This window comes from Heterodontus francisci, chromosome 5 (genome assembly GCF_036365525.1).
Source record: "Heterodontus francisci isolate sHetFra1 chromosome 5, sHetFra1.hap1, whole genome shotgun sequence".
In the NCBI taxonomy this organism is placed as follows: domain Eukaryota; kingdom Metazoa; phylum Chordata; class Chondrichthyes; order Heterodontiformes; family Heterodontidae; genus Heterodontus; species Heterodontus francisci.
The window spans coordinates 81,237,219-81,264,577 of NC_090375.1; the positions used below are offsets into that span (position 1 = coordinate 81,237,219).

General features: G+C 43.7%; 1 protein-coding gene across 2 annotated transcripts in view; it reads left to right on the forward strand.

Annotated features, from left to right (window-relative positions):
* The window catches only part of dlgap1a (discs, large (Drosophila) homolog-associated protein 1a), a 293,260-nt gene that overhangs the window by 39,248 nt on the left and 226,653 nt on the right, over positions 1 to 27,359 (forward strand). For both annotated transcript variants that reach the window (XM_068031686.1, XM_068031685.1), the window contains exons 2-4: positions 10,059 to 10,273; positions 18,605 to 18,782; positions 18,876 to 19,116. In XM_068031686.1, coding sequence (XP_067887787.1) covers positions 10,059 to 10,273; positions 18,605 to 18,782; positions 18,876 to 19,116 — 634 coding nt within the window. The remainder of the gene's footprint in view (positions 1 to 10,058; positions 10,274 to 18,604; positions 18,783 to 18,875; positions 19,117 to 27,359) is intronic.

Below are 27,359 nucleotides of genomic sequence, written 5' to 3' on the forward strand. Positions count from 1 at the left end.
CTTCCTGTACAGACAGGCTGCTTGCGGTGCCAGAAGCTTGGCTCTGTCCGCACTCACTGGAGGAACCAGCCTCATCAGCCTCCAAAATGGAATACCGATTTGCAAGCGGGACCCCAGGGGACTCCTGAACTACCTGCCTGTTTCTCTTGGACTGCCTGGTGGTTACCCATTCCCTTCCTTCCTCAAGTCCCTTCAGCTGCGGTGTGACCACCTCTCTATACGTGCTATCCACAATGCTCTCAGACTCACGGATGCTCCACAGTGTTTCCAGCCACCGTTCCAGCTCTGAAACCCGAGCTTCCAGGAGCTGTAGCTGGACACACTTCCTGCACACATGCTGGTCCCGGGGACTGGAAATGTTCCCAGATTCCCACATGCAGCAAGAGGAGCAAGCCATGGCTTTAAGCTCTCCTGTCATGACTAAACCCTTTAAATTTAAAACTTTAGAAGACTATTATAATTTAGAAAAACAACTAAGTCTTGCTCAAACAATGACTTACAATTCAATCCAGGATGAAAAATACCCACCAGGACTTATTTACCAGTCAGCTGTGCTCTTTGGAAACTCTCGGCTCCCCTCATGCTCTTTGAGAACAGGTAGGAAATGAAAGGAGCTCCTCACTCCCTCGTCACCGAACTTCCTCAGTCACCAAACTTCCATTTCAGCACTCTAATGCAATTCAAGTCAGCACTCCTGTACAAACAAGGTCAGCACTGTAAGACGGCCCACTTTTATACTGACTGACTCTAGCCCCTGAAAACTGGTTTAAGCCAATTCTCTAATTAACCAGGTGCAGCTGCAAGCAGAGCCTGAGTGAACCCTGTTTAAAGCTGGTTTAAAACTCACCTTCTCCAACCCAAACAGCAACTGTTAAGTTAATCTGCTGAATAAAAGACAGACTAGACTTAAGTTAAAAATTAACCCTTAATTACCCTCAGTCTCCAAACTTCTACTTCAGCACTCGAATGCAACCCAAATCAGCACTCCAGTGCAAACAAAATAGATCCATACTCCTCTGATTCCAGCCTCTTGAGTATCCCTGATTATAATCGTACCACCATTGGTAGCTGTGGTTCAGCTGCCTGGGCCCTAAGGTCTGGAATTTGCTCCATGAACCTCTTCTCACCTCTCAACCTTATGTTCCTCCTTTAAGATGCTCCTTGAAACCTAACCCTTTTTCCAAACTTTTGTCATCTGCCCTAATACTGTTTTATGTGGCTCAATGTCATATTTTTTGAACCACTTTGGGATGTTTTATTACATTAAAGGCATTTGTTACGATCGCCCGCTCAAGTCAAAGCCCCCAATCGAATATACGATACTGATTGATTGGGAGAAATGTACTGTTGATTCAGTCCCGTCCCTGCACAGATCGCCTAAAATATCATTTTTAAACTTTTCAAATTAAAGAAAGACCCAGCTAAATTGTGCCATCTAATAACCCCCGAATGCAGCTAACCAAACCAGGTGTCTTTTGATCAACAAATGAACTGTTTAATTAGAAAAATTAAATTGTTAAACACTACTAAAATATAAACAACATTTAAAATAGAAAAAAATTGGTGTCCTTGCATATTTACTCTCCTGACAAAGTGAAATCTTCCAATGTGGAATAGTTCAAGGTTGCTTGAAGCCCTCACTGCTATCCAATGGGAAAAATAGGGTTCTTCAACAGTAAAACAGTTCGTAGTCTAATTAAGCAATTGAATTGATGCTCTTTTTTTTTAGAGATACAGCACTGAAACAGGCCCTTCGGCCCACTGAGTCTGTGCCGACCATCAACCACCCATTTATACTAATCCTACTCTAATTCCATATTCCTACCACATCCCCACCTGTCCCTATCACCTACCTATACTAGGGGCAATTTATAATGGCCAATTGACCTATCAACCTGCAAGTCTTTGGCATGTGGGAGGAAACCAGAGCACCCGGAGGAAACCCACGCAGACACAGGGAGAACTTGCAAACTCCACACAGGCAGTACCCAGAATTGAACCCGGGTCACTGGAGCTGCGAGGCTGCGGTGCTAACCACTGCGCCACTGTGCCGCTCGTCTTTTCCAGCGATGAATTTCAGCAATTACAGTTCAGTAGTTAAAGGAATTTGGTTATTTTCTTTTAAGAAGTTAATCAGGCTTGACATCAGAATTCTGAGAGTATAATAAATAGGTTTTAAATAACCGAGAGAGAGCTCTCTTTCCTTCAGTACATGCTGGCAGATGGTCTGCATATCTCTGTTAACTGTGTCTCAAAAGGCAGTTTTTCAACTAGTTTCAAATGTCAATCGGCAACAATAGAACATAGAACAGTACAGCACAGTACAGGCCCTTCGGCCCACGATGTTGTGCTGACCCTTTAACCTACTCTAAGATCAAACTACCTACATACCCTTCATTCTACTATCATCCATGTACCTATGTATCTCTTGATTCTCAGTCTCTGAGTGGCTGTATCCTGGGGCAACCAGAATGCAAACTTTGAATCACAGTCTCTGGAGCTTGTTGCCATAAAGCAGTACTGCTCCTTTTCCAGCCTTAAAGGCACACTGCATTCTTCCGGAAATAAAAACTACAGGATCACAACACATTACATAAATACAAGTTGTTGTTGTTGTAGAGGGCAGATCTAACGTGATATTAATGTTACCAAAATGAATATAACAGGACAGTGAATTCCCTCTGGAGCTAAAAACAAAAAGTTAAAATGCTAATGAGAAAGACTTTGAAGTGGTTTCCCCAAAAGACTGCAAACAATAAGTAATTGATAAACACTTCATACACACTGTGTTCAGAAGTTCTTGGTTGCAGGCACTTTCTTTTATTCATTCATGGGATGTGGGCATCGGTGGCAAGGCGACCATTTATTGCCCATCCCTAATTGCCCTTGTGAAGGTGGTGGTAAGCTGCCTTCTTGAACCGCTGCAAGCCATGTGAGTTAGGGACATCCACAGTGCTGTTAGGAAGGGAGTTCCAGGATTTTGACCTAGCGACAGTGAAGGAACGGCAATATAGTTCCTTGTCAGGATGGTGTATGACTTGGAGGGGAACTTGCAGGTGGTGGTGTTCCCATGCATTTGCTGCCCTTGTCCTTCTAGTTGGTCGAGGTCGTGGGTTTGGAAGGTGCTGTCTAAGGAGCCTTGGTGCATTGCTGCAGTGCATCTTGTAGACGGTACACACTGCTGCCATTGTGTATTGGTGATGGAGGAAGTGAATGTTTGTGGGTGGGGTGTCAATCAAGCGGGCTGCTTTGTCCTGTATGGTGTCGAGCTTCTTGAGTGTTGTTGGAGCTGCACCCATCCAGGCAAGTGGAGAGTATTCCATCACATTCCTGACTTGTGCCTTGTAGATGGTGGACAGGCTTTGGGGAGTCAGGAGATGAGTTACTCGCCACAGGATTCCTAGCCTCTGACCTGCACTTGTAGCCATGGTATTTATATGGCTACTCCAGTTCAGTTTCTGGTCAATGGTAACCCCTAGGATGTTGATAGTGGGGGATTCAGCGATGGTAATGCCTTTGAATGTCAAGGGGAGATGGTTAGATTCTCTCTTGTTGGAGATGGCCTGGCACTTGTGTGGCACGAATGTTACTTGCCACTTATCAGCCCAAGCCTGGATATTGTCCAAGTCTTGCTGCATATCTACATTGAACATTGTGCAATCATCAGCGAACATCCCCACTTCTGACCTAATGATTGAAGGAAGGTCATTGATGAAGCAGCTGAAGATGGTTGGGCCTAGGACACTACCCTGAGGAGCTCCTACAGTAATGTCCAGGAGCTCAGATGATTGACCTCCAACAACCACAACCATCTTCCTTTGTGCTAGCTATGACTCCAACCAGCAGAGAGTTTTCCCTCTAAATCCCATTGACTTCAGTTTTGCTCGGGCTCCTTGATGCCATACTCGGTCAAATGCTGCCTTGATGTCAAGGGCAGTCACTCTCACCTCACCTCTTGAGTTCAGCTCTTTTGTCCATGTTTGAACCAAGGCTGTAATGAGGTCAGGAGCTGAGTGGCCCTGGCGGAACCCAAACTGAGCGTCACTGAGCAGGTTATTGCAAAGCAAGTGCTACTTGATGACACCTTCCATCACTTTACTGATGATTGAGAGTAGACTGGTGGGGCGATAATTTCCACATTGCCGGGTAGATGCCAGTGTTGTAGCTGTACTGGAACAGCTTGGCTAGGGGCGCGGCAAGTTCTGGAGCATCGGTCTTCAGTACTATTGCCGGAATATTGTCAGGGCCTATAGCTTTTGCAGTATCCAGTGCCTTCATTCGTTTCTTGATATCATGCGGTGTGAATCGAATTGGCTGAAGTCTGGCATCTGTGATGCTGGGAACTTCAGGAGGAGGCCGAGATAGATCATCAACGTGGCATTTCTGGCTGAAGGTTGTTGCAAGTGCTTCCACCTTATCTTTCACACTGATGTGCTGGGCTCCCCCATCATTGGGGATGGGGATATTTGTGGAGCCATCTCCTTGAGTTAGTTGTTTAATTGTCCACCACCATTCACGGCTGGATGTGGCAGGACTACAGAGCTTAGATCTGATCCGTTGGTTATGGGATCGCTTAGCTCTGTCTATCGCATGCTACTTATGCAGTATGGCACACAAGTAATCCTCTGTTGTAGCTTCACCAGGTTGACACCTCATTTTGAGGTATGCCTGGGTGCTGCTCCTGGCATGCCATTCAGCATTCTTCATTGAACCAGGGTTGGTCTCTTGGCTTGATGGTAATGGTAGAGTGGGGGAAATTCGGTCACAGATTGTGGTTGAGTACAATTCTGCTGCTGCTGATGGCTCATAGCGCCTCGTGGATGCTCAGTTTTGCATTGCTAGATCTGTTTGAAATCTATCCCATTTAGCACGGTGATAGTGCCACACAACACGATGGACTTAATCCTCAATGTGAAGGCGGGACGTTGTCTCCACAAGGACTCTGTGGTGGTCAATCCTACCAATACTGTCATGGACAGATGCATCTGCGGCAGGCTGATTGGTGAGGATGAGGTCAAGTATGTTTTTCCATCACCACATGCTGCAGTCCCAGTCTAGCAGCTATGTCCTTTATGACTCAGCCAGCAGTGGTGCCACTGCGCCACTCTTGGTGATGGACTTTGAAGTTCCCCACCCAGAGTACATTCTGCACCCTTGCCACTCTCAGTGCTTCCTCCAAGTCGTGTTCAACATGGAGGAGTACTGACTCAGCAGCTGAGGGAGGGCGGTAGGTGGTAATCAGCAGGAGGTTTCCTTGCCCATGTTTGGCTGGATGCCATGAGACTTCATGGGGTCCGGAGTCGATGTTGAGGACTCCCAGGGCAACTCCCTCCCTCCTGTATACCACTGTGCCGCCACCTCTGCTGGGTCTGTCCTGCCCGACAGGACATACCCAGGGATAGTGATGGCAGTGTCTGGGACATTGTCTGTCAGGTATGATTCCGTGAGTATGACGGTGTCAGGCTGTTGCTTGACTAGTCTGTGGGACAGCTCTCCCACCTTTGGCACAAGCCCCCAGATGTTAGTAAGGAGGACTTTGCAGGGTCGAAAGGGCTGAGTTTGCTGTAGTCATTTCCAGTGCCTAGGTCAATGCCGGGTAATCCATCTGGTTTCATTCCTTTTTATTGACTTCATAGCGATTAGATACAACTGCGTGGCTTGCTAGGCCATTTCAAGAGCCGTGGGTCTGGAGTCACATGTAGGCCAGACCAGGTGAGGACAGCAAATTTCTTTCTCCAAAGGACATTATTGAACCAGATGGGTTTTTATAACAACTGACAATGGTTTCATGGTCATCCTTAGATTAGCTTTTTAATTCCAGATTTTTTTTTATTAATTGAATTCAAATTCCACCTTCTGCTGTGGTGGGATTCAAACCCATGGCCCAGAGTAAGACCCTCGGTCTTTGATTTATTAATCCAGTGACAATACTACTACACCACCGCCTCCCCTTGTCAAGGGTTGTCTAACATAGGCCCTTCTTTCAGGTTGTGAATGTAGGAAGATAAATAAATAAGAACAGAGACACTCACTGACAGTCATATCTTTACACAGAAAGCAGTGAGGGCAAACATTCACCAGGCTCAGATCTTTAGAATGCAGAAAATTAGTCGGAAGCTATTTTAAGTCGAGCGAGATGGCCCATCAATGTGGGGAAGTGCAATGTACTCTTCTTTATTACATGAAGACAAGTTGTACTGATTGAATCAAGTGAGCCTGATAATAATAGTTGCTCTGTATATTCACCATCACTGAAATAAATCAGCTTAATGATTTATCCAAAAGCAAATTACTGTGAATGCTGGAAATCTGAAACACAAACAGAAAGTGCGGGAAATACTCAGCAGGTCAGGCAGCATCTGTGGAGAGAGAAACAAAGTTAACATTTCAGGTCGATGACCTTAGCTTAATGATTTGTACCTGGTCTCATCTTACCAAGTACTATAGAGAAAAAAATCTTCCTAGCTGAGTTCCAAGTGCAAACTTGAATACACTCCAATCTGTTCGCAAATCCAGATTGTTTACATATAGAATGAATTGCTGGAAATGGAGCACTGTATTGAACTATGCAACAACAACAGAAATTTGCATTAATATTGCACTTTTGACATATTAAAACATCCAAAGACACTTCACAGAAGCATTATGAATCAAAATTTGACACTAAGCCACATGAGGAATAGTTTTAAGGAGCATCTTAAAGGAGGAAAGAGAGGTTGAGAGATTTAGGGAGTGAATTCCAGAGTTTTTGGCCTAGGCATTCAGAGTTGTCACTTATATAGAGTCTACAGCCATGGCCGTCCAAATTGAAGCAAAGAAAATCGGGGATGCGCAAGAGACCAAAATTGGAGGAGAGCAGAGATCTTGGAGGGCTGTAGGGCTGGAGGAAATTACAGAGATAGGGAGGTGTGAGGCTATGGAGAAAACATGGAAGAAAATTTTAAAGTCAAGTCATTGCTTAACCAGGAGACAATGTAGGTCAGGGCTGATGTGTAAATGAGACTTGGTGCGAATTAGGATACAGGCAGAAGAGTTTTGGATAAGCTGAAGTTTCTGAAGGGTGGAAGATGGGATGCCAGTATTAGAATAGTTAAATCTAAAGATAACAAAGGCAAAGGTGAGGGTTTCATTAGCAGATGAACTGAAGCTTGGGTGGAGACAGGCGATGTTATGGAGGTGGAAGTAGATAGCCTTATTGATGAATAGAATGTGGCATTGGAAGCTAAGCTCAGGGTCAAATACAACTGGTTGCGAAAAAGGTTGCAAATAATCTGGTTCAGCCTCAGACAGTTGCCAGGAAAGGGATGGAGTTGATGGCTAAGGAACGAAGCTTGTGGCGAGGACTGAAGACAATGGCTTGGGTCTTCCCAATACATGTAACTGGAAGAAATTTCTATTCATCCAATACTGGTTGTTGGACAAGTAGCAGTGGAGGGGTTATGCGAGGTGGTGGTGGTGAGGTAGAACTGGGATTTATATATGTACATATGGAACCTGATGAGTTTTTGGATGATGTTGCCAAGAGGCAACATGTTGAAGAGAAATAGGAGCAGGTCAAGAATAACTCCTTTGGGGTCTCCAGAGGTAATGGTGAGGGGTGGGGGGGGGGGCAGTGGGAAGAGAGGCCATTGCAGAAGTTTTTCTAGCTACAATTGGATCGTTAAGAATGGAACAAGGGCAGTCCCACCCACCTGCATATTGCAGAAGGGGGTTTGGAGGAGGATGTCAACAAGTTGGGAAGGATGATGAAGGATAATTCACCCACGGTTACAATTACATAGGATATCTAGGATATCATTTGTGACTTTGGTAGGGCGGTTTCAGTGCTGTGCCAGGGGTGGAAACCTGATTGCAGTGGCTCAACCATGGAGTTGTGGGGAAGATGGGCACATTTTGGGAGGCAAAAACACTTTCCAGGACTTTGAATAGGAAAGGCAGACCAGAATGGTACCAGGTTTCATTCTGAGTCTGTGATGTGACAACTTGGTAAGGGCAATAGTTGGACCAATCTGAATCACCTCCATGCACCGGAGTTTGAGAAAAGAAAAGTTAGCCACAGTTCCTACTGCTGACTTCTCTAGTGGCTTCCGCTGAAAAATATGTATATGAGCAAATCAAGGACAGGACTGGGCTCAAAAATAACTTGTACTTATATAGTGCTGTTAACGTAGTAAAATGTCCCAATGCACTTCACAGGAACATTACAAAACAACATCTGACACCAAGCCACATAAGGAGATATTAGGACTAAAAGTTTAATCAAAGAAGTAAGTTTTAAGAAGTATCTTAAAGGAGGAAATAGAGGAAGTGAAGTGGTGAGGTTTAGGGAGGGAATTGTAGAGCTTAGGGGCTGGATTTTCAGCTCGGACCAGGCTTGGGATCGGAGGCGGGCAGGCATTAAAAATAGCCCTGCTGGCCAGCATGCCAGTTCCCGGGCTCTAACCCAGTCCTGAGCCATTTTGGCAGAGGAAGGATGCGGGGTGGGGGCAGGGGCAGCAGAGCTACCTACCCGCTGACTGGGACTTTACAGTCAGCCTCCAGATCCCTGCAGGCAGCGGGGGACAGTTCACTTGCCTGGAGGTCCGTTCCTTAGCCACCGACTCCATCCCTTTCCCCGGCAACTGTCTGAGGCTGAACCAGATTGTTCACCAACCGAAATTGGTGGTGGGTGAAAAAAGTGGCTGTCCGCCCATGTGGACCAGACGCCAAAGAGCTGCTGCAATTCCAAATGCGGCAGATCATTTAAATAACTGGGGCAGGCTGCCCCCACCCCTCACCCGTCCCCGGCAATGATGTCAGCTGCCTGTATGCAGGCACTGACACCATTTTTAAAGGGCTGTCAGCCCTACCAGGACATTTAAATATTTAAAGTTAAATGGAATTTAAAAAAATAAATACATTTTGTTCGCCCTTCTCCCACCTCACTAATAACAATTAATTATTTGCCCTTTTCCCACCCCACCCCCCACAACACTTACCTTTACCATCTGACTTTCCCCCCTCCACCCCCCGAATAATGCACAAACTTTCACCTGCAACCCTTCTCACGATCCCCTACACCCATGACGTTAATTTGACCCCGTTCCCCCACCCCCTCGCACAGATAAACTTACCTCCCCCCTCCCCACCAGTGTTGTGCCTCATTTCCCTGGATGGGGAAATGAAGGCAGGGCAGTGTCAGCCACCAGGGTGAAGATCGTGGCAGGACATCAGGAGGCGACGTGAACTTAATTTATTCAGGTTTTTAAAATTTAATTAACTATTTAAATTGCGGTCCCATCGCCGAGGAAGGGAAAACTGCCACGAGGTCTCGCCGCCACCGGTACTATCGGGCCGCGCCCTGCCAGCATCAAGGTACGTGGTTGGCCTCATCTAGGGCCATCTTCAGGCATTCCCCCACATCCCCGCCACGGATCTTGACGTCATGGACTTCTTAAAACCCAGCCCACTGTCTAGGTCCATACTTGGAGAATGTCCACTTGGCTGAGATTCTGGAGACAGCTATGGAAAATAATCCTTTCTTTAAATAAAAATCTGTTTTATAGCAAATGGTCAAATCCATGCAAAGTAAAATCTGCCAATGTCTTACCTGCATTTTAAACTGTTGGAAAAAGGAAAGGGCAATATTCTGCTGAATTTATTTACCAAACACTGAAATCTAACACACAAAAAATTATGTTTTACATTTCAATACCTTCCATTCAAAAACATATTCCAGCAGGAAGTGGAAACAAATATCTGGGGTTGGAAAATTATTTATTGCCAGTTATCCTCCATATCCCTTCTAATTACCTTTCTAAATACTTGTCAGAAATATACTGAACACTAATTGCCAGTACCACTGATAGGGTGCTCTTTTACATTTTGAATTACAGCCTCAGGTAGGCCAAGAAGCATACTCTTTCTTCGATAACTGATTCCACCGTATTTGAACATTAGTTTAGTCAAAATGATATAAATACACTGTCACTTATTGTTCCAATTGTTCAATATTTTGAAATCTTTTTCCACCAACCCAGAAATGCAATATGTCACATCACTGTGTTATATTTAATTAGGTTCCACAAGATGAATGGAGTGGTTATTCTCCACAAGGCAAAGAAGATGAAATTCCTTGTCGGCGAATGCGCAGTGGCAGCTACATTAAAGCAATGGGAGATGATGACAGTGGGGACTCAGACACCAGCCCTAAACCTTCTCCAAAGATTTCTGCACGACGTGAGAGCTATCTCAAGGCGACCCATCCATCCCTAACAGAGCTCAGCACACTCAAGTAAGTAACCGTGTATGTTACAACAGCACTGGCATCTTTATGGATTTTGTTATTCCTTCTCGGAAGGTGGGCACCATTGACAAGACTGGCATCTATTGCCGATCCCTACTTCCCCTGAGAAGTTGGTTACGGGCCTTTTTCTTGAACTGCTGCTGTGGTTTAATATAACTGAAAGGCTTGCTAGGCCACTCCAGAGTCAACCACACTGACGTAGGAGCAAAGTTACATATAGGCCACACCGGGGAAGTATGGCAAGTTTCCTCCTGAAGGGGCATTAATGAACCAGTTAGGTTGTTACAACAATCTGAAAGCTTCATAGTCATTTTTACTGATACCTGCTTTTCAGTTTCACATTTTTTTTTAAACTGAATATATCTTGATTTCTATCAATCTAGTGGGGACTAAAACAGAAATTAAACAGATTTGAGCGGAGATATTCTGAACCCAGTGCTGAAACTTCACAATAATTTTCCAGTGGTTAACAAGACATATTTAATACTTCCTTGTCTCTCATAAATTAGCCTTTTTAGAATGAAATTAAAGTATTGTTGTCCTTAAAGAAGCAGTTTGTGATAGATGAGTAATAAGTATTAACAAAATGTTTACATAAACTTTTTTGTTAAACATCTCTTTTTAATTGATTAAAAATTATGAATATGTGAACTTACAGTACTGGATATAGAAATCCCTTTTTACAAATACTCTGGATTTCTTACATTAAGTGGATAGAAGCAGTAGAAAATACTTTTTTTTAATTTTGTGTCAAATGGCTATAGCAATCATTGTGCAAACTCCCATCCCTTTTCTCATTACCTTCTGCACTAAAGAGACTACAGTATTTCAAGTGCAATTCTTTTGCTAAGAACCAACACCTTCAAGATAAAACCAATCAAGTCGCAGTAAATGGGACGTGCACCAGCTTTTGAAGCATGAGTGATATGGGATTCTTAAAAGCTACTTACTCATGTGGCACCAACACATTACGTAACACTATAGTAGTAAGCTAGGATAAGGAATGCTTGATTTATGCGTGGGAAAACTATATGCAAGTATACCATATGTAGAGATGTAAACTGTGGAAATAAAAGTATATCATCTCAAATAAGCCCTCAAAAATAGAACATTTTAAAGAAATAGAATAAAACTGAAAAGTGTTTTTTTACAGTGTTTTGGATTTACACAGCAACATCTTAAAGTTTGCACTTCACTTGCTGCCCTGAGTGAGAACAGTTAGCTGACCACTGACCAGGATCGAACCTGAGACCTTTCTGATCCATGTGGTTATGTCACTCTCATCTCTAAGAGACATAGGCTATTTTATAATACAGAGCTCCACGACTCAGTGATACCCAAAATGTGAGAAAGTAAAGGTTTTCACCCCAAGTGAAAATAAAATTAAATGCTCTCCTCATATTTCATGGACATTTCCTCTTAATTCGGAATTCTCCACACATCACTTGAATTGACTCTGGGTTTCTATAGGATTGGGAGTGGGTGGAAAAGGGAATCACTGTGGTGGCTGTTATCTAAAAAAAACTCCACAAGATCTCTCTTGCTAGGATGCAATTTAAAACAGTTCTGCAAAGTGGAGCTGTTCGCAAAACCAATAAATAACTATTGTCAGTGCTCCATAAAAGTCCACAGACCCAGGGCTGGATTTTATAGGGGCCTAGATGTCAGGATCTGTGGTGAGGGAGGCATGAAGATTGCCCCGGATGAGGCCCATCACGGACCTCGATGCCAGCGAGGCCCATCACGGACCTCGACGCCAGCAGGGCCCATCCCGATCTTGCCAGTGGCGGCAAGGCCTTGCGGTGGCCGCCCCCCCTCATGCTGCTGAGCAACGGGACCTCAATTTAAATATGTAAAATAATTAACTTACCTGCATTAATGAATTTCCCATCATCTCCTAATGTGCCGCCGCGCTCTTCATCCTGGTGGCCGGCACTGACGCGCTTTCAGATCCTCGTCCGGAGAAATGAGGCGCAACACCTGTGGGGAGGGAGGAGGTAAGTTTCTCAGTGTGGGACGGGGGGAGCGGGGTCAAACTTACTTGATTGATCCAGGGGGTGATGGGAAGGGGTAAAGGTAAAAGGTTATGAACTTTGCGGGGGGGGGGTGGGGCGAAGGTCATATATTCAAGGTAAGTACTTGGGGGAGGGCAGGAATGACATGAAATGCTGTTGGGAGGTGGAAGAGGGGCTGGGAATATTTCTGCAATTATTTTTAATAAGTTCACATGCGCTGTCCCTTTAATACTTTAAACTGTCAGTAAGGGCCCTTTAAAAATGGCGCAGTGGGGCCGGACGCCATTGCAAGGGACAGCTCTCCCACGTCCTCCATGTCATCTAGGGGTGGGGGGGGGGGGGGGTGCGATCCGCCCCGCACATGTTAATGAGCCGCCGCGTATAAGGTTGCGGCGGCTCCACGGAGTGAAACTCACACTGCAGGCCGCCACCTTTTACGGCCAGTACGGCGGCAGCAACATAGAATCCAGCCCATAGTCATACACAGTCCACTGTCACCATGCAAAGCAGCTAATCATGTAACACACCAGATATTGTGCATAACACTTCAGTTACTACACATCTTGAATACTGCTTTAAATTTTGGGCACTAAACCTCAGGATAGATATATTGGTATTGGAAAGGGGATAGGACAGGTTCACCGGAATTATATCAGGGTTTAAGAGGTTAAATTATGACCGGCATAAATTTGATTTGTATTTCCTTGGGCTTAGAAGGTACAGCAATTATCTTTTTGAGGTGTTTAAAATGATAAAAGGATTTGATTAGTGAGATACACATAAATTATTTCCTCTGCTAAGGGAATTTAGAGCAAGAGGGCATAACTTTAAAATTAGACTTAGGTCTTTTAGGAGTGAAATCAGGAAGCATCTTTCATGCAAAGGCAGGAGGAAATCTAGAATTCTTTCCCCAAAAGACTGGATGCTGTGTCAATTGAAATATTCAAGACTGTGATTGACAGATTTTTGTTGGGTAAGTATATTAAAGAATATAGAATAAAGACAGGTAAATGGAGTTAAGGTACAAATTACCATAATCTAATTGAATGGCAGAACAGGCTTGAGGGGCTGAATACCTTACACCTGTTCCTATGTTCCTATGATCTAGGAGTTCAAAGACATAATTCCCTGTGGCAGGTGTAGCCACAGAAAAGACTGTCAGCATTTTGGGTTATATGAATAGGGATATAGAGTACAAGAGTAAAGAAATCATAGATTCATGCAAAACATAGGTTAGGCCATAGTTTACTGCATGCACCTCATTATAGAAAAAAATTAAAGCCATAGAAGGACAATTTTAAATCTCCCAAGACTTTAGAGGCAATATTAAGTTGAAATTAATGTCTTGTACCGTAACTAAATTTTCTTAGCTAACAATAATGGACTAGCCTTGCTGATAAAATAACACATCTAAATAATGCACAATGTTATTAATGCACAACTCAGCCAGCAACTTCTAGCGAGGAAGAGATACCCCACGAATTCCAAATTGCTACAAGGTGCTGGCCATTAGCTTTGCCAAAACAACAGCTCACACTTAACCTCCTCGTGATTTTCGTGAAGTTGCTGTATTTGCACATTAGTTTCCCATTAAACTCGCACAGAAAGTTATGCCTATTAATTAACAGTATAAGCATCCTTTTAACGATGTGATAATTGTTAACTGCTGCCAATCAACCTCTTTTGCCCAGAAAGTAAATAATTATTAGTGTTGAGTCTCAATCCTTCAGGTTGTGAATTGTTTTAGGAGATTTCAAAAATGCCTTATTTTAAATTGTTCAAATATTTTTCTTACTTTTCCTTTCCGTCACTTTTTTTTCTCTCTCTTAATCCAATCTTTCTTTCCCTCTTTTTCTTTTTCGACACCTTTGACATTGAACTCACCCACTCTAATTCACTCTGCATCTCATTCCTCTGTTTATTTCTCAATCCTTTACTCTCATTAGTTAAGTAGATACACTGTTTGTCTTGTTGTTCAGCAAGATCCCAGATGCCCTGTTGCCCTTGCTATACTCTTATCAGCTCATATATCCAGTAGCAGGTTGTGGGCAAAAACTTTTCAAACCGAAACATGTCTAACTAACGGGGCCACTGTGAGATGCTCCATTCAAGCAAAATCTGGTCCATTAATTATGTTCTCTGATACTTAATGCAACAACTCTAGTTGCCTTATTTAGTATAATTCAACTTAAATTATCAAACCAGTTATGAGCAAGAAACTCAGAGTGCCAATTGTTGTGAGACAAACCCATGTCTTGCTCCCAGGCATTGCTCACATAAGTTATTCAGGTAGTTGTCTGCAGTGGTCACTACCAGAAAACCAGTACTCATAATTTAAATATTTGACCCAGTCTATAATCTCAGGTTGCACCAATGGCCGAAATTTTACAATGGGCAGGCAGGAGCCTTCTCTGACGTACATGTCGGTGACGAACCCGCTTCCGCCTAGCCCGGGGATTGTCCCGTATTTTACGGATCCCCGGGCTTTAATTGGCCCGAGGTGGGACTTCCACCCATTTGAGGGAGGAGGTCCCGCCTCAGTGAGCTGCCGGCCAATCAGCAGGCTGGCGGCTCTTAGGCTCACCAGGAGCCATGGCCACTGCTGGGACTGCAGCCCAGCCGACACTATGGACCCGAGAGAGTGGGTAAGTTTGGGTTGCCTCACCAGGGGGATCGGTCGTGCCCTGGTGAGGCTAGGGTGGTCATTTGGGGGGAGGGGGGTGTCTTGAAACCCTGGGGTGGGTTGGGAGGCGGGGGCGGTCCTCAATCAGGCACCCTGGCAGCTATTGCTGGGCGGCCTTTGACGTCCCCAGCACACCCGCTTGCCACGGGTTAAGTACCCGTGGAGGCGGGCGAGGGCCCTTAAGTGGCCATTAAGTGGCCTCTTAAGTGTTTTGATTGGCCTTGGGCGGGCAGGCCATTTTCCACCACCCCCCCCACCCCACCGCCTGACCTCCGTAAACTTGTCCGTTAGGCCTCCCAGAGCCTGCCGCTCAATTTTACGCCGCCCCCATGCCACCATCTGACCTGCTGGGGCAGCGTAAAATTCCAGCCAATGACTCTAACTCAGTTCAGACTCAAAAGCAGAGGAAATCAATGTTTTGAAATAACACATGTAAATATATCTACATATAGTGAATAGAAATTAATAAAGGTTAAGACAGGCTTACGTTGGTCTTTAGTTCCAGGTGAGATCATAGATGCTCATGTGATTTCTTTGGTCCAGTAGTGGAGGACTGTCATATTGCTCCAACAACAACTTGCATTTATAAAGCACCTTAAATATAGTACAACGTCCCAAGACACATCACAGGAATGTTATCAGACAAAATTTGATACTGAGTCACGTAAGAAGATGTGGCGGCACAGTGGTTAGCACCGCAGCCTCACAGCTCCAGCGTCCCGGGTTCAATTCTGGGTACTACCTGTGTGGAGTTTGCAAGTTCTCCCTGTGTCTGCGTGGGTTTCCTCCGGGTGCTCCGGTTTCCTCCCACATTCCAAAGACTTGCAGGTTGATAGGTAAATTGGCTATTATAAATTGCCCCGAGTATAGGTAGGTGGTAGGGAAATATAGGGACAGGTGGGGATGTGGTAGAAATATGGAATTAGTGTAGGATTAGTATAAATGGGTGGTTGATGGTCGGCACAGACTCGGTGGGCCGAAGGGCCTGTTTCAATGCTGTATCTCTAAACTAAACTAAAAGATATTAGGACAAGGTGACCAAAACCTTGGTCAAAGAGGTAGGTTTTAAAGAGCAATTTAAAGGAGGAGGGAGAGATTGAGAGGTGCAGAGGTTTAGGGGGGGCATTCCAGAGCTTAGGCCCTTGGCAGCTGAAGCAAAGGAAATTGTGGATGTGTAAGAGGCTGGAATTGCCAATAGTAATTGATACCCATATTGGTCCAGTTGTGATTGACAGTCAATAAACAAAGAGGAAGCTTTAATTCATACATTTATGCAGACACAAAACTTAGGAGATAACTAGGCCACATAAGAATGTCTTCAGTTTCTCAGTCTCACTGCCAACTGCAGTATAGCTCTTTTGGTGCCTCCTACATATTTTAGGTTTTTGCCAATCTTCTTCATCCCACTACCACTGAGTCATCTAACCACCCCCAGCTTTCCCACTGTGTTGGGAATGAGCAAGGCAGTTTTTGTCATGTATGGCACTATTAACAGGGATAGTAGCTTTCTATTTTAATAATTGGTAGATATTAAGCAAAACTGCCTGCAATTAATAGCTATTACTTCATTGTCACTATTTACATAGGGTCATGTAGAAAAATTGCATCAAGAAGAACTTCTTTTAGTTTGTATACAATTTGCACAGCTTCACTTATTTTACAAAGATAAGATCATACTAGTTATTTTTTTCATTAAAGAGAAAACAGTGGAGTGAAACTGAGAGATAAAGAAATTGAAAATGAGTGTTTGAAGAAAAATATTACAGCCTCAATCGAGCTGTTCTAGTTATGCAAAGTGAAATGGACATAATTAAGCTGATTAATTAAATTGATCTCATTTACCACTTCCTCCAAATGCAATTGTTCAATATCACATCCAATCACATACAAAGGATTTCTTTACAAATGGTTTTCAAATTCTTCCTCCCCCCAAAATAATTTTAATTCATTGATTTGTGGAAGGCTACATGTACATGCAACATTTTCGTGTAAACAGGAATAGCCCTTTCCCACACAACTCATACAAAATGTGACAAATTGCAGTGTTAGCCCTTGTCTTATCCTGCTCAAGCCTCTGGGCACTGCTGGAGCCAGATATCACTCTCTCTAACATGGTACTGAGTATTGCCTTTTGGCTCAAGTAAAATCCGAAAATGCTGTGAATTGACAGTTTATTTCTAACCGATGTGCTCCATGCATATAATGTGAATCCTATTTATTAGATCCCATATTCTCAGAATTCAGTTGTTTTCTTCATAGAATCATAAAATTTACAACCCAGAAGGAGGATATTCTGCCCGTTGAGACTGTGCCACTAGAGTTGATCCCTTCTCAAAAATATAGGTTAAATAAATCAATTAATGTGCCCTTTACAAATCCAGTGACTGTCCCAGATTAGCATGTCTTTCTAAGTGTTCATTAATTTCATCCCATCTAATGAATTTCTACAGGCAAATTTTACAAAAGAGCTATCTGAAATCTCTGTGCAATATTATTTATCCTTTGTAGCAAGTAGTGAATGTTTCTGATTCCTTCCTTCACTAAGATTGTCTGGGGAAGTGCTTTTATGGGTTTAGGATCCTTGTTCTGTGTGTCTTGTGGCATCAGAGTAATCACTGTTCATGGGGAGAATTGAGACATTTCTGAAAAATGTGATCACGTAGTACAGTATGTAAATGCAATATTCTTCTTGTAGCTGAATACTAATCACTCATGGCACAGACACTATCAGCCACTCTGCATTGACAGTCACTCCTCAGCATTAAGCCAGTGTCTTGACCAAGCCAGCAATCCTTAATCAAGGTACATGGAGGCTGGCAAAACTAGTGGAGTGTACCATAAAGGTAGAAGGTCTTAATGAACTCTGCGCTGCATTATCTACTTATGCTAGGGCAGCAAGTGTGGCTGGTATTCATTTCAAATTCTTAAAAGTTGCTCTCAGTTGTAATGATCTTGGAGCTGGCTGGTTCACTTCTTCACGGAGAGATCCTTTCTGAAGCTGGGGGAATATGATTCAGTTTGAGGCACAGTTGTGGTTTCTTCCAGAAGAAGGGGGATCCTAATGAGACTGAGGGCTACCAACAGAATCTTGCTGATCAGTAAAGTGGGTTGTCGGGACCAGAGCCTTAGTGAATGGTTGTTCTACAAATGTCAAGCTACAGTTATATATCGGCTTGAGCTCAGGGAATGGAGCGAAGATGTGCCTGGACCTAGAGCTGGAACTGGATCTGGAGTTGGGCTCAGAAGATGAATATAAGTGCGCCCAGGGCCAGATAGCAGAGTATATAGTCGTGTCATTCTCCACAAACGTTGTACACACTACAGCTGAAGTAACAACTCTTTCCACATTTAAGTCATTTGTTAATTACTTGAGAAATACTAAAGGACTATTCATGATTCATAGCTATTTTTGAATTACTACTGCAGTCTCAAGAGTCAAATGTTTCAAAACCATATGTTCTTGTGAATTCATTACTGCGTCATAAATTATGAAGAAAAACAGGCATTTATCTCCTTTTCAGAGGAAAATATAGCCCGTGATTATGTTAGTTGATCTTTGCTTTTCCTACCCACAACTAACAAACTGCGTATTTGATGAAAAGTTTCCTCGTTTTCCCTCAGGATATCAAGTGAACATTCTCCCAAACTTCAAATACGAAGCCACAGTTACTTACGGGCAGTCAGTGAAGTCTCAATTAATCGAAGTTTGGACAGCTTGGATCCCGCGGTGCTTCTTGCCTCGCCTAAATTCCGTTCTCGCAACGAGAGTTATATGAGAGCCATGAGTACCATCAGTCAGGTATGCCATCTGTGGTAATTTAGAACTAAGTTTTAAGTCGCCTGACTTACCCTGAACTAAATGGTACTTGGTGTAATCTCGTCTGTTCTGTAGGTGAGTGAAGTGGAAGTTAATGGACAATTCGAATCAGTTTGCCAGTCAGTATTTAGTGAACTGGAGTCCCAAGCGGTCGAAGCACTGGATCTGCCTATGCCAGGATGTTTCCGTATGCGAAGTCACAGCTATGTAAGGGCTATCGAACGTGGCTGCTCACAGGATGATGAAAGTTTGTCACTTAGGTCAGCATCACCACCACGAACAACCACTACAGTGAGGACCATCCAAAGCAGTACTGGTAGGTTCTTGGATGATCTTCCACTGCATCTACTTAATCCCATTATCCCTAAAGTGTGTGGGTGGATGTGGTGTGGAGGTGGGGAAAATAGTGGAAAAAGTGCATTGATTTTTCCATTAGTACACCCCTTTTCTCCATAATTACTAATAATCACGAACAAAATTTGAATTCTCAAGAAATGCACAGTTCAAAGCCACATGTGTTCAAAATATCATTACCAGACTGTTAATTATGGAGAAAAGCAATTATTCTCCCATTTTTCATTAGAAGAATTATAGGTCCAGAATATGCGAGCCATAAGAAGTAGATAACTTTTGTGGCAGTTTACTTGAATAGCATATGCAGGACCCCATGAATCATGAAATTTTCCAAGATTTTGCTCCTAGGCACTAAGAAATGGAAAATCCTGGGCCACTGCCTACAATTTTCGACATACATGGCTGTTGGATAAGGCTAACTGCCAATGCCACAAACTCAGAAAATTCTACCTGCTGTCCCACCCCACACCCCCCATCCCCACCACTCATGTTTTAACATGTCCTAAAGTGAAAAGTTTCTCGTCTTGCCTGCAGTATTATTAACAAATTAGCAAATGACAAAGATGCATCTTGTGTCTAACAGCTACACATTCAATAGGAGGATTAATGCTGTCTAAATGAAATTCATTTTATGTTCATTGGAAGTCTGAATTCTGGTATATCAATCTTTAGTAATGACAGACACTATCAAGAAGGTATTAATGTTTGTGCTTGTGGGAAAGTTGGCCATAATTTTTTTTCCATTAATCACTAATAATTATTTCTAGAAATGTCTGAATTGGATGTTTGGTTCAAAAAGGTGTCATGCTGTGTGACTTTCTGTAAATGAAAATCACATTAATTAGACAATGAAGGAGAACAGTGCAAAGAAAAAGAAAGCATAATAGCAACTGGATTAGTTTATTTAAACCTATGTGCAGGTTTGTGCTGGTGAAAGGTTAAATAGGTAACAATCTGTTGCATAAGGTTTCATAATACGAAGAGTAATTCAATAATCTGCACTCCTGAGGCTGAATTTTATAGGCCCCCCATCTTGGGGGGGCCCATAGAATTATGATGGGAGGCAGGGGACGGAGGGCCCATCGCAAAGCAATTTTGTTGGGGCGGGATAGGCCGACGACGGCCTTCCTGCCCAGAGGTCAACTGAGGCTCTTAGGTCTATAACAGCCACTTAAGGGCCTCTTCCCCCCACTACTGGCATTAAGCCACAAGCCGGTGGTGGGGGGGGGGGGGCAGCCGCCACATGGAGAGGTCGTCCAGTAAAACGAGATGACCTCCCAGTGGGCTTGGCGGGGGGGCCGACCTTCATGGGCAATCTGGGCCCACGGAGGGCCCTCACCAGCAAACAAAATACCTCCCTGTACCCCTATCCCCCTGTACTCCACGCCTATCCCTTTAAAGGGATGAGGATCCCAGTGCTGGGCTATTAATTGGCCCGGCACTGTAGAATCGCATCTGGGGCTCCAGCTGGCCAAGACGGGATTCCCCACGTCTTTTCGGCCCAGTGGTGGGAGCCCCACCGTGGGCACAAAATTCAGCCCCTGTTGTGGAGTTTTACTCAGTTGGAGTATGGGTTGAAGGATCGGCCCAATAATGCTGAGCGGCATATTTCAATCTGCACTTACATTATGCAACACTCCATGCCAGTGGTGCAGCATCATTCAACCTATACTCCAACATAGTTTAATGTTCATTCAGTTCTTCTTTCCTACCATTATCTTTAGATGTCTCTATGTAGATACTGTTACCTTGCATGATATAATGGGGACATGGAGAGACCACGCTCCCCTTTACCTTTCAACACTAAATTACAGTAAACTTGCAATACTTGGCATGCCAAGTTGCTCAGAGCAGAAATGTTTTTCATCCCAGTGGCTGGTTTTATGATATCAGCAAATTTGGAAAAATAAATGATTGTTGGATTTGTGTTTCTCAAGGTGAAGGATGTTATATGGGGAAAGGAACATTTTCCATTTTTCATGCATTAGCTGTGTAAGCAGTCCCATGTCAAGCATAGCATGACTTTGATCCAAGATAGCGCTATGTCCACACTTACTTAATGCCAGTTTCACAAGAATTGTCTACTTGCAAGGTGTTGACATTTTAATGTTTCAGAACTTGCATCCTTACAGAGGACTAAATTTTTACTGCCAGGGTTGCGGAGTGGAGGGTGGGGGGGTGGTTGGTGTGGGCAGTGGTGGGTGCACGTTTGGATGCAGGTGGGGAGTTAAAGCCCCGAGAAATGCAATGGGTTGGAACCTGACATGATCCCGTTCACTTGCGGGTTTTACCGGGGACTGTTTGGAGGTGAGCGGGAAACCCCCATAGAGTTGTTGTTTAAGTAATTCAAATATTTAAATAGTGAATTAATAGTGGATTTAACCCATGATTCTGGCTTTAAGCACCAGTGAATGGGTTTCCTGAGCTGTGTGAAATTTGCCAGGGTAAACAAGACAAGGCAAACAGCAGGGAGTAATTGTACAATGAAACTGACAGGCTTGAAAGCCCCTAAACAGTGAAATTGCATAGCTGCTGGACTGCCTGTGTAAAAGGCTTGTGCTCACGACACTTGTTCAGGCAGCCAGATTTCACTGCTTCACAGGTGATTTCCAACTTTTTGTAAGTCATTTCACCTCTCTTCAACTTTATTCACTTTGATCTGCACTTCCCTACTGTCAACCTTCACTGCAACATGGGAGTAGTTTATGTACCTCTACCTTGGGTCTCTGATGAAGAACAAGGTTATTGCAGAAAATAAAATTTCATGGTGTAGGGGGTAACATTTTGACATTTTAGAAGATTGGCTAGCCAACAGGAAACAGAGAGTAGGCATAATTGGGTCATTTTCTGGTTGGCAAGATGTAATGAGTGGTGTGCCACAGGGATCTGTGCTGGGGCCTCAACTTTTTACAATTTATATAAATGACTTGAATGAAGGGACCGAAAATATGGTTGCTAAATTTGCTGATGACACAAAGATAGGTAAGAAAGTAATTTGTGAAGAGGACATAAGGAGGCTACAAAGGGATATAGATAGGTTAAGTGAGTGGGCAAAGACGTGGCTAATGGAGTATAATGTGGGAAAGTGTGAAGTTGTCCACTTTGGCAGGAAGAATAAAAAAGAAGCATATTATCTAAATGGTGAGAGATTGCAAAGCTCTGAGATGCAAAGGGATCTGGGTGTCTTTGTGCATGAATCGCAAAAGGTTAGTATGAAGGTACAGCATGTAATTAGGAAAGCTAATTGAATGTTATCGTTTATTGTGAAGGGAATTGAATATAAAAGTAGGGAGGTTATGCTTCAGCTATACAGGGCATTGGTGAGACCACATCTGGAGTACTGTGTACAGTACTTATTTAAGGAAGGATGTAAATGCATTGGAGGCAGTACAGAGAAGGTTTACTAGACTAATAGCTGGAATGGGCAGGCTGTCTTATGAGGAAAGATTGGACAGGCTAGGCTTGTATCCGCTAGAATTTAGAAGAGTAAGGGGCGATTTGATTGAAACATGTAAGATCCTAAGGGGTCTTGACAGGGTGGATGTGGAAAGGATGTTTCCCCTTGTGGGAGAATTTAGAACTAGGAGGTCACCCATTTAAGACAGAGATGAGGAGAAATATTTTCTCTCTGAGGGTCGTGAGTCTTTGGAATTCTCTTCCTCAAAAGGCAATGGAAGCAGCATCTTTGAATATTTTTAAGGCAGAGATAGATAGATTCTTGATAAGCAAGGGGGTGGAAGGTTATCGGGGGTAGGTGGAAATGTGGAGTAATCAGTTCAGCCATGAACTTATTGAATGGCGGAGCAGGCTTGAAGGGTCGAGTGGCCTACTCCTGCTCCTAATTCGTATGTTCGTATAACAAGAGGAGCAGTAACAGCAACACCAACAGCTGCCTTCTCCTCAGCTGCATGCTGCACCACAGGACAGAGGGGATGGACAGATCCATCTCGAAGGAGGTGATACTCCCAATACAGGGTCTACAGGCAGAGGATCAGTTTTCTCAATATGTCTGAGGACCAGTGCTTCATGAGGCTCAGGCTGTCATGGCAGGTCATTGCTGACATCTGCCACCTCCTGGAGAAAGATCCCCTTCACCGTGAACCTGGTGGAACTGGTGGGCATGCATTGCCAGTAACTATCACTGGAGGGCCACCGCCAGATCTCTGTCTCTCCCTGCTGTTGTGTGCTGAGAAAGCAGGGAGTTATGAGTGTGATAAATGGATTGTGCGGAGGGTAACTGTGAGGCATGGGTGCAAGAGGGCAGTTAGGATGAGTGTAAGTGTCAGTGTTGGCTGTTCATATGGGAATGTGAGGATATGCCTGGAGAAAGAGTGGAGCTGCAAGATGTGTTGGTCTGAGGAGTGCTATGCAGGAGAATACTGAAGAAGTCAGGGATTTTGGCAACTGAAAGTGGTATGCCACTCATCGTTCTTGCCCTTATGAGGCAATTGAACCTCTTGGGGCACTGTATCCAGGTTGATGGACCACACATCTGCTGCACATTTCCTTGGTCACTTTCACCCACACCTGCTTTGTTTAAGATGCTGGTCTCTTTCTCCCGTCCATGGGAAACACCACTTCACTTCCGTCCCTCAAATCCCGCAGCAGAACCTCCAGGGAAGAGTCAGAGTCCTGGTTGGAGGTAGGGTGGGGAGCGGGCAGGTAGTGAGGTCAGTCATCCCATGTCTCCTTTCCATTCCTGTGGTTGCTGAAGCCTCAAGAAGTAATGTAGAAGTCATCATCATGTCTGCACTCTGTGATTGATCGGGAAACCCGGAAGTGGGATGCTAATGCTGTAGCTATGGCAAAGTCCACCACTGAATCAACGGTTCCTGACCCACTGTCGGTGATCTTTCGTCAGAGCTGGAAATGGAGGTGTATCAAAGGTAGAGAAAGGGACGAGGGAGGAAAGAACAAAAGGGAAGGTCTGTGATAGGGTGGAAGGCAAGCAAGATTAAATGACAAAAGAGATGATGGTGCAGGGCAAAATGGATGGCAATGGGACAAGTAAAGAAACAAAAGATGGATCTTTGGGAGGTGTAAATGGGAAATATCACTGACATCTACTGTCCAAAAGATGGGAGCAGAGGTTATGATCTGAAATTGTTGAACTCAGTGTTGAGTCTGGAAGGCTGCAAAGTGCCTAATTGAAAGATGAGGTGCTGTTCCTCAAGCTGCTGTTGAGCTTCATTGGACCAGTGTAGGAGGTCGAGAGCAGAGAGGTCAGAGTGGGAGTGGGGTAGAGAATTAAAATGACAGGTGATTGAAAGTTTGGAGTCACACTTGTGGACTGAATGGAACTGTTATGCAAAGTGGTCACCCAATCTGCCTTTGGTATCCCCAGTGTAGAGGACACTGCATCATGAGCAGTAGACTGCTGAGTATTTCCAACATTTTCTGTTTTTATTTCAGATTCTCAGCATCTGCAGTATTTTGCTTTTGGAACAGCATTAGTAGGTTGCGCTGATATCATTTTAACTCAAGTGAAATAATTTTATGCCACAATTGTGATGAATAATCTTGTGAAAATAGAGCTGGAACCACTCTTGCAAGATTGGAGTCTATGCATCCTCCCAAAAAGAAACTTAATAAGATGTCTTTTTTCCCAAGAGACAGACCAGGGAATAAATCTAAATCTAAGATAAGGTGACATAAATGAGATGGGATAGATGAGTAGTGAAGAATTCTGTGCAGCACTGGTCTGTCAGATTGAATGGATCTGAGGAAGAAATTGCCTCTTATCATTGTCTAGATTTTACTTATCCCTTCATCGGTATCAGCCTTGGCTCAGTTAGTTGCACTTCTGCCTTTAAGTCAGAAGGTTGTGGGTTCAAGTTTCACTCCAGTGATGCAGCACAAGAATCCAGTCTAACACTCCAGTACAGTAGTGGGGGAGTGTTGCAATGTTTAAGGTGCTGTCATTCAGATGTGATGTTAAACTGAGGCCCTGCCTGCTCCCTCAGGTGGATGCACAAAATTCCATGGTGCTATTTTGGAAAAAGAGCAAGGGAGTTATCACCAGTATCCTGACCTATTCCTCAATAAACATCACTAAAACAGATTATCTGGACTTTATCTCATTGCTGTTTGTAGGAGCATGATGTGTGCAAATTGGCTGCTGCATTTCCTACACATCAAAAGTACTTCATTGGCTGTTGATTGGATGGCCTAAGGTCATGAGAGGCACTATATAAATATAAGTCTTTTTTCTGATCAAATTTTCAGGAGGGTTTGTTTCTTTTTGGAAGGGAGCATGTTTGTTAAAGAGAGGGATCTCGTTGCTGGGAATTCAAAAATTTCATTGAGCACATTGAATTTTAACACAGCAGAGTTCAGTGCAGGTTGGGGCTCACTGTTCACAATCTCAGCAATTTTTTTTTTGAAAATAGGAGCAGGAGTAGGCCATTCGGCCCTTCGAGCCTGCTCCGCCATTCATTATGATCATGGCTGATAGCCCAACTCAGTAACCCCGCTTTCTCCCCATATCCTTTGATCCCTTTAGATCCAAGAGATATATCTAACTCCTTCTTGAAAACATACAATGTTTTGGCCTCAACTTCTTTCTGTGGTAGCGAATTCCACAGGCTCATCACTCTCTGGGTGAAGAAATTTCTCCTCATCTCAGTCCTGAAAGGTTTACCCCATATCCTTAGACAATGACCCCTGATTCTGGACTCCCCCACCATCGGAAACATCCTTCCTGCATCTACCCTGTCAAGTCCTGTTAGAATTTTATAGGTTTCTATGAGATCCCCCCTCACTCTTCTGAACTCCAGCGAATATAATCCTAACCGACTTAATCTCTCCTCATACATCAGTCCCGCCATCCCAGGAATCAGTTGGTAAAATTTCCCTCAATAGCAAGAACATCCTTCCTCAGATAAGGAGACCAAAACTGCACACAATATTCCAAAGTGTGGCCTCACCAAGACCCTGTATAATTGCAACAAGACATCCCTGCTCCTGTACTTGAATCCTCTCGCTATTGAGGCCAACATACCATTTGCCTTTTTTACCACCTGTTGCACCTGCATGCTTACCTTCAGCGACTGGTGTACGAGAACACCCAGGTCTCGCTGCATATTCCCCTCTCTCAGTTTATAGCCGTTCAGATAATAATCTGCCTTCTTGTTTTTGCTACCAAGGTGGATAACCTCACATTTATCCACATTATTCTGCATCTGCTATGCATTTGCCGACTCACTCAACTTGTCCAAATCACCCTGAAGCCTCTCTGTATCCTCCTCACAACTCACCCTCCCACCCAGTTTTGTATCATCTACAAATTTGGAGATATTACATTTAGTTCCCTCATCTAAATCATTAATATATATTGTGAATAGTTGGGGTCCTAGCACCGAACCCTGTGGTACCCCACTAGTCACTGCCTACCATTCGGAAAAAAAAACATTTATCCCTACTCTTTGTTTCCTGTCTGCCAACCAATTTTCTATCCATCGCAATACACTACCCCCAATCCCATGCGCTTTAATTTTACACGCTAATCTCTTATGTGGGACTTTGTCGAAAGCCTTCTGACAGTCCAAATAAACCACATCCACTGGCTCCCCCTCATCAACTCTACTAGTTACATCCTCAAAGAATTCTAGTAGATTTGTCAAGCACGATTTCCCTTTCGTAAGTCCATGCCAACTCTGCCCGATTCTACCACTGTTCTCTAAGTCCTCTGCTGTAAAATCTCTGATAATGGACTCTAGAAATTTCCCCACTCCTGACGTCAGGCTGACTGGTCTATAATTCCCTGCTTTCTCTCGACCTCCCTTTTTAAATAGTGGGGTTACATTAGCTAACCTCCAATCTGTAGGAACTGTTCCAGAGTCTACAGAATCTTGGAAGATGATCGCCAATGCATCCATTATGTCTAGGGCCACTTCCTTAAGTATTTCATGAGAAGCTGTAGCCACAGCTTCAAAAGAGCGGACTCTGCTGTATTGTTATGATCCATTGGAATGCAAGAGTCCAGTTAGTGCTACTTCCTGATAATTGTTCTTTGAAATCAGGTTTTTGTTTGAATTTGGCTTATCTTCTACCTCAGTGAATTGATTTTAAATCATCAACCATGTTCAGAGTCCTCCTCACATAGCTGGTTCCTGATAAATGTGTTATTTGTTGCCAAGAAATCTTCTGTTTTAATCAGGATTCTTTGTAACAGGACTGTTTGAATCATTCAACCATTCAGAGAAC